The sequence below is a fragment of the Triturus cristatus genome, chromosome 12 (genome assembly GCF_964204655.1).
Source record: "Triturus cristatus chromosome 12, aTriCri1.1, whole genome shotgun sequence".
Taxonomy (NCBI): Eukaryota; Metazoa; Chordata; class Amphibia; order Caudata; family Salamandridae; genus Triturus; species Triturus cristatus.
The window spans coordinates 574,856,134-574,869,136 of record NC_140595.1 but is presented as its reverse complement, the minus strand read 5'-3'; the positions used below and the strand labels follow the sequence as shown (position 1 = coordinate 574,869,136).

The 13,003-nt window shown below is 39.9% G+C and overlaps 1 protein-coding gene across 2 annotated transcripts in view; it reads right to left on the bottom strand.

Moving 5' to 3' along the window:
* Window positions 1-13,003, bottom strand: part of LOC146776281 (ATP-binding cassette sub-family C member 12-like) — a 1,395,717-nt gene that overhangs the window by 29,705 nt on the left and 1,353,009 nt on the right. For both annotated transcript variants that reach the window (XM_085639684.1, XM_085639683.1), the window contains exon 30: window positions 12,285-12,449. In XM_085639684.1, the coding sequence (XP_085495810.1) occupies window positions 12,285-12,449 (165 nt within the window). The remainder of the gene's footprint in view (window positions 1-12,284; window positions 12,450-13,003) is intronic.

Genomic DNA, 13,003 nt, shown 5'->3' with positions numbered 1-13,003 from the left:
TTCTCAAATTGTGGTAGCTTTTAGTCAAATTCTAACCTCCATTAGAACTATCTTTTATGACCAACAATGCAAAATACCTTACTGTCTACTACATGGTTTGAGGAAAAATGCTCCAAGGTGTCTAGAAAACTTCGGAAATCCCTTAAAATGCACCATAAAAATCAAACACTGATAAGAAATTAGAGGGCTACATATAAATTGGCAAGGCAGGAGAGAAAGAGAGAGTAAAGTGGAAAGTGGCTAATGCCCCATTTTTGCAGGGGGAGTGTGGTCCATCCCTCGATCTTTTTATAGACAAAACTACTTAGTTAATTCATTCCCAGAACATTTTCACGCCCTGGCAGAAAGAAATAAAATGGATAGTGAGGTCCCCTCTCTTGCTCCCCTGGTGCTAGAGTTTTCTAATGAGGAAATAGAGCTCGCCCTATCCCAATCACCTGGCATTGTGGAAACAATCGCTGATTTTTCCAAGTTATAAGAAGGGAGATCCAGCGAATCATCACCCAATCTTTCTATTGGACGGTACAGCAAAGCTAATGGGGAGATTGTTATTAAATAGATTGGAGGATTGGGCGATTGAAAATAATGTTTTGGCTGAGATCCAATATGGATTTAGAAAGAGAAGGGGGACGGTAGAACAGTGCTTAAATTTAGCCCTAATTGCAGCCAAATATGCTTGCGCCAAAAAAAGCCAGTTTTACATGGCGTTTATGGACTTGTCCGCGACCTTTGACTGTGTGAGCAACAGCAAATTATGGGTCATCATGGAGTCGATAGGCGTGGATAACTCCATATTTCATTTTATTATGGAACTATAGAGACGCATGGGTTGTAATTATATATAAGAAACAGGGTGAATGTACAAAAATGTTTAGAATTGAAAAGGGTGTGTGTCAGGATTGCATCCTCGCTCCATTCCTTTTCTCATTATTTTCCAATAAATTAAGAGAAGTCCTTAGCACTGAATGTAAGGATGCTCCAGCTATATGTGGTTTATCCCTGCCAATGCTGCTTTACGCAGAAGATGTGGTCCTTATGGCTAGAACACCAATGGCCCTACAGAGTTCAATTGGTATATATTCAGACTATATGGCAGAATTGGGACTTTCTGTAAACAAATCCAAAACCTTTGTTATCGCAGTTGGTCCCGGTAAAAAAAACAAATGCTCCTACAATTAGAGGGGAGAACTCTGGAACCAGTGGAGAATTTTATGTATTTAGGAATACTCTTTGATGTCAAATTAAATTGGTCTGCAATGGTTGCAAATAGGGTGAATCTTGTGACAAAAAATATAGTCGCGTTTTGGAAATTCTCCTCTAATCTATGAAAGAAACCAAACAAAGGAAATGGTGGAAATGTATTTGGCAAAATCAGTGTCCATAGCTTACTATGGTGCTGCAATTTGGGGTACAGCACAAGTGGATGGTTTGCAGGTTGTTGAGAATACATTTATAAAAAGATTACTGTCAATTCCAGCTTCCTGCCCGAGTATTATTGTTCATAAAGAACTAGGTCTCCCCTTTATAACCGATTCCATCAAACTGGCCCTACTGTTACTATGGCTACCAATTGGAAAAGGAACTCTGTCAAACTTAACCAAATGGTGCTTGGGGATATAGTTACTCTTGACCGAGCACCCAGTATTCCTCTGTTAGCTTATGTAAAGCAGACCTTTAATGATCTGGGCTTAGCTTTCTTGTATGATTCATCATACTGCTGTTTGTCGTTTCCCAAATGGAGACTAAGAGATCTTTTTATTGCCAAGTGCGAACATGATAGATGGTAACAAAACCAATCCAAATCTACGGTATAAACTTACCAGGCATTGCCCTTGGTGGCTTCGGGACATGCCTCCTACCTTTCTTTTGTCTCCAACAATATTCATCGCTTTCTACTGCTTAGGATGAGAGTGAATATCTTCCCGCTAAGGGATGGCTACCCGTCTCAAGTATATTCTTTTTTTTTTTTTTTTTAATTATTTTATTGTTTTCAGTATAAACACAACAGCAAGACACTTGATTAGGCAGATTACTCGCATCATTTGACGTAATGGCATACCAATCTACAACCCTGTAAGCAGAACCATCTCCACACACTATTACATAGTCAACATCAGCACTCCATACTCCCACCCCAAGACCCACTCCCTCAGTCTGAATCAGAGGTGTCATCGTCCGGCACTGGTGGCGGGTTACATATTCCCCCTCTGAATTTGTTCCATGCCCCCCATACCTTGTCCCATTTACGGGGGCAAAAGTATATTCTTTTAATCAACTGTCTCTTTGTCCTTGTGACAAGCTGTCTACCCAATCCATTTCACATATTTTATTCTTTTATCTAATTTACAAAATGGAGAGAAAAATATTTATTACTCCAATGTTGAGAAAATTGAGCATACATTCGCATTCATTAGCTCTTGCAGTAATAAACACACTGGAAAGGCCTATCATATGTTTTATGACAGTGAGTTTCTTATACTCAGTTTTACAGATTATAATGAGGTCATCTGCATGAGGGGTTGCTCTATCCGAATTTGTAACCAATGATGATGCTATTTAAAGTTTACAAGTGCAATTTCTCAGTGCAATTGTTATTGTGCCCTATGTACGTGCCTTGCTCCTTGAGATTGTAAAGGATGCACAAGGATGGTTTTTAATATTTAAAACACCTCTATTGTATTTTATTGCGTTCTAAATATTATTGTGCTATTTTAATATCTGTACTTTTATGCATTTGCCAAATGCGATTTGATGATGTTGATTGGTTTAGAGCTAATAGCAGACAGAGTAGGTCTTGCCTCTTTACTGCTATGGGCTGGATTTTACTCAATCAATAGTAACGGATTGTCTATCTAATGAAAATGCAAAAATATCCCCTGGGTTAATTATCTTAAGAAATCTTTTGAGAAACTGGGTTTGGGCATATTTTTTAACAATCCCATAAATATGCCATGACAAATTAAAACTATAATAAAAATGCTTACACAAGTTGAGTGAATTTCCTTCACTGTCGGGCAGTGGAGCAGTTAAAATCAGTTAGTAGTTTAGATTTAACTATTTTGTTTCATCTTCCTTGCTCCTACTTGATCTATCTAAAAAATTCTCAACATAGGTTTTATTTGAAGAGATTTCGCCTTTCTACGATTCATTTTTTGGTGGCTTATCCCCACCAATGCACTTGACCTAATACCTTATGCCCTTGGCCTTATGACATATTTACAATACAGAGCACCTTGCACTTTATCCTCTTTGTCCGCCGTACAAGTCTCCCGGAGGTAGATACTAGCTCCCAATTTTAAAACCTTTACGTCCTTGTTCTCACTTAGAAGGTTATAGGTTTTTACTGTCTTTGGATTCAATGGGTATCTTCTGTGCAGTTTTAAACTTTATAAAATGATCAATTGCAATCAGAAAGAGATATGGGTGAGGGAGGATTGGCATATGTATGAAATTAATAGTTTTTATGAGACCAAATTAATGAGGGGGGTTGCTCTTATGCTTATTTTTAAGAGTAGTGTTTTAGATTTTAATGTTTTCTTAGATGTTTTATGATATGAATTTTGTGCTTTTATGATGTATCTAAATCAAATAAAGACTATTTGATTGATTGATTGAGTGGAATTCTAATCTATTTTCTACCTCTAAAGAATGAATTCAAATTATAATAGAAACATTTATGGTATACAAAAATTCACAAGAATGTTGACAATTAAAAAGTTCAGGCTTAAGCATAAATAGCAATTTTGATGGCATGTGCATATAAAATGACCATTGTATTTTTATAAAAGAAAGTATTTCTTTCATTTCATTTCAGATAATCTTCCTTGCAAAATTCATTTACAACTTTTTTTATTGACTGCAACAAACAAAATTGATGGATAAAGATAGCAGTGCAGCCATTAGAAGGAAGCAGCCCGAAGAGCAGAAAATACTTAATGGTCCCATGCGGAGAAGGACGTATAACAGCAGGATATTAAGGCCCCATCATGTGCACTGCCACATCAGTATGCACACACCCAATATACATGCTGCATGGATAAAGTGATTTTACAAGCATTCGTCAAGGGACCCCCAAAAAGTGGTGAATTACAGTAGGAGTTGGGGAAACCAGCATATTTTTACCATAATCATTCCCAATGTTTTGACCATTTTTCATCTGGAGATGTCTTTGTCTTTTAGCTTGGGAAATGTGTGGGTTTAAATTATCATAAAACTTTGCATGTTCATCCCCAAAGGTTTTGACTAAGCCAGCGCCAGTTGATCGGCTTATACCCAATTGGATTAAAATAACTTACCTATAAATCCTAGTATATGGAACCAGGGGTACCCAGGCCCATAAGTTAAAGTGTCTCTCCAGGCCTACAGCACTTATTGCACCATCCTGGGTGTCACAAAGAAAAACATGTCTCCTAACATGCCACTGCAGATAGGTGGAGCAGTTTTAAAATGCTAACTCAATCTCACCATTTAAACTAATCACAAAGCCTAAACCTCCTTTTTTTAATATACTTAAGCCACCCCAACAGTAGGCCTATAGAGTTCTAATGCAATGTGCTGTATATTAAAAAGTAGGACATGTATTTTTATGTCATAACTGTAAAACCCCAATTGTTGTTTTTACTGTGGAAAAGCTAGTAGCCCCATTGACGAGTACAAGGTTACAAAGTTACATACTGACAACTCAGCTGTGCTAACTTATGAATGGGACTATTAAAGTTGGTACTTCAAGATATCAAAATAATCATCGCATTAAACCTGACTTGATGCTCAAGTTAAATTAATGTAACTTTCAGAAAGTTGCCACTCTATTGCCCAAGTTTACCTTTGACCATTTGCAGATTCTGGCCACAAGACAGACCTCTGCCCTTATGGGGAAAAGTGTGAATGACTCACAGGAAAGGAAACAACAGAGGCCTGCCAGTGGAAGAGGTGTCACCTCTCCCTGGCAGGATGCCATACAGGATGTGAGCCCAAAAACAGGCTTCAAAGGAAAAGCCGCATTTGAAGCTCAAATGGTGGACACACATGAGAGGGGCTGGGCTTTTGCTTTAGCAGACAGATTGGTATACAGGACAGAGAGGGGAAAATAACTGCCACGCCACTTTTTGCATGGATGTGTAGCTCTCAGGAATCCACACCTCTAGGGTGGGCTACCAAACTCCACACACCGAGAGAGAGGTAGTTCCATTCAGCAGTGGGAAGAATAGTGCACTCTAAGATAGCTAGATGCCATTGATATAGGGGACAAACGGGACACATTATACACAGAGCCACACACATCTGAGGCCTGAGACTTCCATGCAAAGTTTTCAAGTTAGAGACAGTTTTAGGCCCCTATAGGAACACAGGCCTCTGCACAGAAAATAACATGTTACCAAGGAGAATACGTCTAGCAGAGCTAAATAGGTCACATTGTTCGATAAATGTTAGGGAATAGCTCGAAACCAGCAAGTTGAGCAACTGCATGAAGCTTAGATCAAATCTCCCTCAAGACTCAGGAAACCAGTAGTGCTTAAGCGCAGAAGCTGCAAAATTAGGTTACCACAATTTCCATCTGCTCGAGGAATGTGCCAAAATGCACCACATAAGAGCCTGATTCCTCTGAAGCACTGTGGTTTCTTACACCTTTAGCTTGAATACATACATAGAAAGAAATACCAGGTGTACGCCCTGCCTTAGTACATACTGAGGCACATCTGCAGGCTTCTACTGAAATCCCACCTACAAATCAGATAGCTGGTAACTCGCTTCTGCAGAAACCACAACTTCACACCTAACCGGCTAGATTGCTTGATGGAAGAAACTACATACAAAAGGTCAGATAAGCTTGGCCAATCAGCGTTGAGCAGGACATAACAATGCGCAGTTAGATAAATATATCTTTGCTCCACTTAGATTCCGAGAACCGAAACCCACATTGGGGGTTTCCACATTCATCATGTGAGGTTAGGCCCACCTACCTGCGCTTCTGTTCCTGAGAAATTGCTACATTGCTACATCTACTTATGCTATCTACTTATGCTATCTTGTATGTCCTTACGTCAATGATCAACTTGTGACCTTTTCCTTTGTGGTTTGGAGGAATAAATAGGGCTGCTTCTGAGCTAAAACTCCAAGCATCAAGTTGCATCTTCTTGGAGTCGAACTGATCTCTCTTCTAGTGACTGATCCTCACTGCAGTATTGTAATAAACCCATATTGCTGTGTCAACTTGTTTGCCTTTGTGTTTCTTCAATAGATTTTCCCTCCAACACCACATATTGCAGGAAGTCATCATCAGGTAGGAAAATACCTCGTAGCCCATTGGCTAATAACCCCCACATCCCACGAGGGCACTTTGAGACATAAATATGGCCCCCCTGGCACCTAGACCGCAGATCATTCCTGTACTGGAGAGAAGCCTGAAGCAGGACAGACCTACAGTTGCCTCCACATGTCAAGAGAGCCTGCACCAAAGAATGGACTGCACCTGCTGCTCCTTGGGGTAGCACAGAGAGGACTGTGCCTGCTGTTGATCAACGGAGCCCCAGGCAGAGGAGGTGTACTCCAAAGGTCAGTTGGCTGACTTCCTATTACAGCTCCAGGGCTACAAAAGCTGAAAAAGCCTGTCTTGGCTAGTCAGTAGCCACAATCACTCGATTGCCATTGAACGCTGATTTAGCCTGGGAGACTGAGTTTCTGCTGGACTCAGGAGAGTCATTGGAGTGCAGTTTGGTCACCCAAGAAGGATACTAGCCTTCACCAAAGGGGACCACTGGTTTCGTTGTGATCAGAGACCAGTAGTAGAATAGGACACTTTACTCTGCACACATTTACAACACGTGCCATTACCCAGTGTATTTTACTTACATTTTACAATGCAGGGCTTAACAGTGCAATCCATTACAACGCATTGTCCATTATAACATAATTTACTATTCTAACTCCACTGGGGCATTGTAGTGGGAAATGTGTTGTAATGGTTTACAGTGTGAAGCCCTGTGTTGTAAATGTTTTTGTGGAGTAAAAAATGCAGGGTAATGACATGCGTTGTAATGCATGCGGAGTAAAGGATGTTTCCCCCAGTAGTAAAGTGGCAATTAGACTTTTGCCAGAGCCAACAGCACTTCAAGAGACATCAACCTCTGTGGCCAAAGTCACTCCATCCAGACCGTGGACCGAGGAGTAGCCCCAGGAAGCCTCCCCGTCAACTGCACAGCATCCTACAGAATCTTTAGCCTCCTGTATCCCTCGCATCAGAACCACTCCATGCATGTTTATGGCGGTTTGCCCAAAGAGGCTGGAACTGGACTTGAGACTGCTTTGGTGACAAGGTACCTGCTCTACAAATTCTTACTGGCCCTCCTGATATGCTTACTGCTGGAGTTGGTCACCCAAAGTGGGCCAGAGTACCTGAACACAACTATAGAAGATTTTACTAAATTTCTAAAGTTTCATCCCAGAGTGTTAGTTGCTTGTTTACATTTTGAGTAAAAAGAAGTGATTTATGATTTACTCAATTAAAGAATTTGTTTGTTTTGGTGTCTAAATAATCATAAAAATAAGACATATTTGTGTGACTTTCCTATTTTGTTGTTTTGGTAATCCTGATGCTTTGCACCTGCTTCTTTATTGAAGCCTGACCGCTCAAAGCCACAGCTAGCCAGGGTTCAGTTAAACGTTTTACAAACTAGCCAGACTGGACCCAAGATGATATTGTGAGTGAATTATACGAGGAGGTCTCACAACCACACCATAAGTACACCACTTTACCCAGAACACTGTTTTTCTGAATAACTTGCACTATCCATTTCTGGCCGAATTAGGAATTACACTGGTCTCCTGATGAGAGTCTAAGAGATGAGTGTGGTGGGGGCCTGACAGAGGAGGTGGACTATGGATTAGGAGGCTTCAGGGTTTTGACTATCCACCAATACAAATAGTTTATCAAAAAACATAAACTAATAAACTAAAGCTTGGAAAAGGGGTGTTGTAAATGATCAGCTTAGAGGGTTGAGTGAATACGAAGGGGTAGGTAGATAGGTTCTCTAAATGGAAGCAGGGTGAAAATGAACACCAAGCAAAAACCCATTAAAATAGAAATAAAACAGCTAGCAAAATTAGACAAAATGGGAGTCATGAATGGAAAAGGCATTGAAAAGAGATTATACTTGTGACATACATAACAGAACATAATGGGGTATGTAGAAGTGCATTTAAACATATTTGAAAGAAACATTATTTGCAAGAGGTAAAGTCCCTGCTCTTTGATCTTGGCCTAAAAGATGCTTGGGTAAATAGAACCTCGCCCCCGAAAGCTGAGCTGAAGAAACTTTACTGGAGTTGGGTTATAGGAAAAAGGAATTCCAGCTCCCAATCCAGTAGATGCACTACTGAATTTCTTCTGCTCAAAGATGACGTTCACTTTGAGCCTTATCTTGATATTATCCAGAAGCCATATGACCGAGCCCTCTATTTCAAATTTAGGATCGGCACTCTTCCGGTACGCGAGCTGACTGCTCGCTGGAAACCTCCCTTCCAAACTTCGCCCTCCTGTCCTTTTTGCGTAACCAAACCTGAATCTATTGCAAACGTGCTTTTTGCTTGCCCAGAATACAAAATCCCAAGATCATATTGGCTTAAACCTTTATGCAGAATCTTGGGCACACGCGACCACCTCATAGCGCTGCGCATTCTTAAATCAGACACACGATCTCTGTTCGTTTGCGCTCTATCGAAATATTTGAGGTGGTCCTGGCTCTTAAGATCCAAAGGCCTTGCAGCCCTCGACTAAGTAGCCAGACTGTTTTTATCGTTTGTCTGCATATTTATTTTATATTGTCCTATTTATAATGTTTATATGTATTTTACAATTCTTTGTATATCTTGGGAATATGTCGTTATTATATTCATATGATTCGTCTTTTGGTATCACATGTTTGTACAATTTATATTTGTTTGTGCTTTTTAAGATATTTTTTATCAAAATAAAGCTTATTTCATCATCATTATTTGCATCCCATTTTAAATATGCTTAAAAGAATGCATTTTAGTCAAAGCCAAAGTTCTCTAAGGGAGTCATACTGCAATATGCCAATGATTACCTCAGATTGAACTCTGATTTTTAATTCTTGGAAGCACATGGAACACAATGGTAAAAGAACAGGCAATGTATTTTAATATTGTAGCAAATGTGCTTGTTCTGCATAGTTACAATATATATTTTTTTAATGTTCTGGAGCCTATCATCATTGGAATGAGAACTTTGTGCACTGTAATGCTGCTACTCAGTGTCACAGTAAATGTGCTCTGGCCCTGAACTGCCCTAGTACATGACACAGAAAATACACCAATACAATGAATGAGAGATAAATATTTTATTTGGGATGTAGTGTATTTTCACACAACCCACATATATAACTAAAATATATGACTACCAGGAGCATCACTTTTCTCTATCTGGACCGCAGTTTAAAGGCACTGCTGTGACACATGGCATGGAAATGTATCTTTGATGTGTGAGTCACCCATTCATTTTGCCTTGTAAGCCTTAAAGGCATGGTGCCTAATATATAATACAGTGTTTCACTAAATATATTTTTTAAAAGTGTGCCCTTGTTGTGACTGGAGGCCTGGAAGGTATGTTCCTGTGTTGGCCCAGTTTCATTTACTACCAGACAGGCCTTTGTGTGATTAAAATATGTAATGGTATATCTCTACCTATTAAGGTGCTAGCAAAAGTTATTTCTTACTTGACATTCAAAATCTGATTTAATAATGGGATCAGGTTTTTTTTGTTAACTTAATTTAACCATATAAAATGTGTTTTGGGCTATATGACTTAAAACCATATCTGCCACTTATCACAACACCAGATGTGGGATACACATCTTTGGCTGGGAGAGATAATTAACAACTCGATCTGGGCAGAGCTAGCGGAGTTCACTCCGTAGAATTCTGCGAAGTTACAACATTTCATGAACAAGCAGAAATAGGTGTTGCACTGCTCATGTTGTGATTTAGCGGTACAAGCTCATTCTGTGCTGAAAAATCAGGCCAAATGGCGCCACACAGCGTGGCATGCAAGACAGAGTTTCTCAATTTGATTTTGCTGCGGCCTGATTAGATTTTCAGGTGGCAGCTTTCTGATCGCGGACGGTTGCGACTGCCTGCATTGGAAAAATCTCAGCCGGTGCCCTTCTTGCGACCGAAAATCATGTTAAGGGATGCCAAATCTTGCTCACACTCACCAACATTCTGATTGCAAGCCGCACACGAGAAAAAACAAATGTAACTCAGAGTGGCCAAAATTCAGCCTATTCCGCCAGCAGTGCAGATTATATTGCCCCCGCAACTGTGGCTCAGAAGACAATGGCCTGTCTTGGAAGGGCAGGGAGGTGTTAACTGCTGACCACTTTGCAGAGATTAGCTTTGTGTGAGTGGACAGGAACAGTTGGGAAAAAAAGGACAACCTTAGCATTAACTCTTTTGACTTAGAGATGTAGGGAGGGCATTAATTAATAATTTCCATGACCCTCGTAGACAGGCAGGTCTCATTCATAGTGGGTGAAAGAAGCAGTTAGGATCCTTTCCGGTGGGAGGAATGCTCATCTAAAGAGGAGAGTGGCAAGTAGCTGAAGATAGGACTCTCTTGTGGCAGAACAGCTCTGCCATACTGAAACAAGGGTTCAAGGAAAACTTTATATTATGGCAATGAGGATACATCTGGCATTTTAGCCACCACCTCTTCAGAAATTCCTAGATCTAGGAAGACTGAATCTAAAGAAGACTCTTGACTCCTGCTGGAAGAAGAGGACTCAAGGGAATGAAACTGCTGTCCAGGGATAACACAATTGTCCTCTTGTTCTCCTGGTTCAGAGACAAAAACGGAGAAGCATTCCTGATGTCAAGAGGGTCAACCTGACCACAGAAAACGTGTCCCTGCAAGTGATCTGACTAGAGAGAGATCTGTTGCCTAGAGGCTTGTTCTGAGGCACTAGGGGCTGTAGGACTGACCAGGAGGAACTTTCTGAGCAGTTGGGTTAAAATGTGACTTAGTAATTTTTTTTTACCTCCACAGGATCACTCCCAAATTATAAACTCAATTTCTGACAAGTATGATTTTTATGGGAAAACATATGAAATGGGCACAATATATGCTTTTCAGATAAAGTATAAAAGAACAACTACCAAGTTACAGGCAATTAATTATCGTCGCATTAAATACAACCAAACTCATAATTCTGACCCATGCGCAAATAGAGGTTTACGCAGGCATCAAAAAACAATGTCCCACTCATAATCAGGCCCGTATTAGTCAAAGTCCATCAGAGCTTGAAAAAATGTCCTCTCAATGATGACTCTTTACTCAACTAATGCTGTTTTGGTTTTGATATTTGGTTTTGTATTTTGTGTTTTGCAGTGCGTATTTTACTGTTTGATGTTTTTAATAGAATGGCAAGCCAGCGGTTTTTTTTTTTTTTTAGCAAAATCGAAACTTTTGTTTTTGAAGTGAAAGATGTGACCTTCTGAAGGCATCTGAGCTGTTTCTAATGACTTCATCATCAGTACTGTTGTCTGAGGCCTGATACTTTACAGTTGGTGTAATCGGAATGGTTTGTTATCTGAGCCTGCAAGATCTATGGATCATCATATGACATAAACTACATACAGATATTATATGATGGATAATCTAGGTGGGGGAAGTAGGAGCGGGAAAATGAAAGAAGCGATGGACTAGCAATGTGGGGAGGAATTTTAAGATTTTTAAATGAAAGAGGCCCATGTTAAATTGCACTCACACATTATACCAACTGGATTTAAAATGGGTAGGTTTTTGGCCGATGTCTAGGGAAAAGAGTGCAGTAAATGTGCCATTTACACAAATGTTTACAATTGTCTTTGAAACATAAACATCAAGCAATCTGGGAACAGGTTAATCTTGTTCAGCAGACGATAAAGTATTGAACTAGTTCATGAGCTACCCATCAATGACTGCCAGCTTTTTTGGCCTGTTTCCTTCTGTTATTAAACTTGTTGCTGCTGTAGAAGCCCACATACTACCTCGCTAGGTTGTTCAGGCTCGCTTGCTTCAAACACTAACTTAGTGGAGTTTAGACAGATTATTTTCTACCCATCTTTTTCAAAATTCACCAAATACCACTGGCTCTCATGAAAGATAAGAATGTGAGGGGACGTTAAAAATATTGTCAGAACAGATCCATTCCCCCAAGTTGTTGGTTTCTGCTCGACCCACCCCCATTAACAGAAAGGTTAACATATCTAATATTTTGTCTACAGCTGACCTCTCCGTCGTCCATCACCAGGACACGGTCACACTCCAGAACAGTGTTTATCCGATGAGCAATGGTTAACACTGTGCAGTCCTTGAACGCCTCCCGGATTGTTAATTGGATCAGGTGGTCTGTTTCTGAATCAATGGATGCTGTGGCTTCATCTAATAGGATGATCTGTAAAAATAAGGAGCCAGACATTAAATAATGCCACTTTCAAATGATAAAATGCTTATATTACATAATTGTTATATTGAGTTTTATCACAATTTTGTAATTCAGTACTTTAAAATTAAAATTTCTCACAAAATGTGCTCCATTAGCCAAGAATACACTGCATTCCTGCTAAAGCGATAATTCCTAACAGATGATGCTATTTTCAAGTGCAAGAAATTGTATTTGACTTAAGGGAAACAGAAGTGACCTACAAGTTTTCCTCAGTGTCCGTCCGACCTTTGTTAAATGAGTTAATGAGCTTTAAAACTATGAATCTAAGACTACACAACGATTGCCCTGACCAGCTTCCTTGACTCTCCTGTTTGAGTCAGGCACGTGGGTTTCACAAATGTCCCTTACCGAAACTAGAGCACAATATGGTCATCAACTTTGCTTTCTAAGGTTCCTATGTCATCAACCATAAACTACACCTGCAAAACACTTTCGGTGAGGCTGTGGAAAATGTACGGGCATTTTGCTATTAGCACACTCTTTCTAAAACTGGCACTACATGG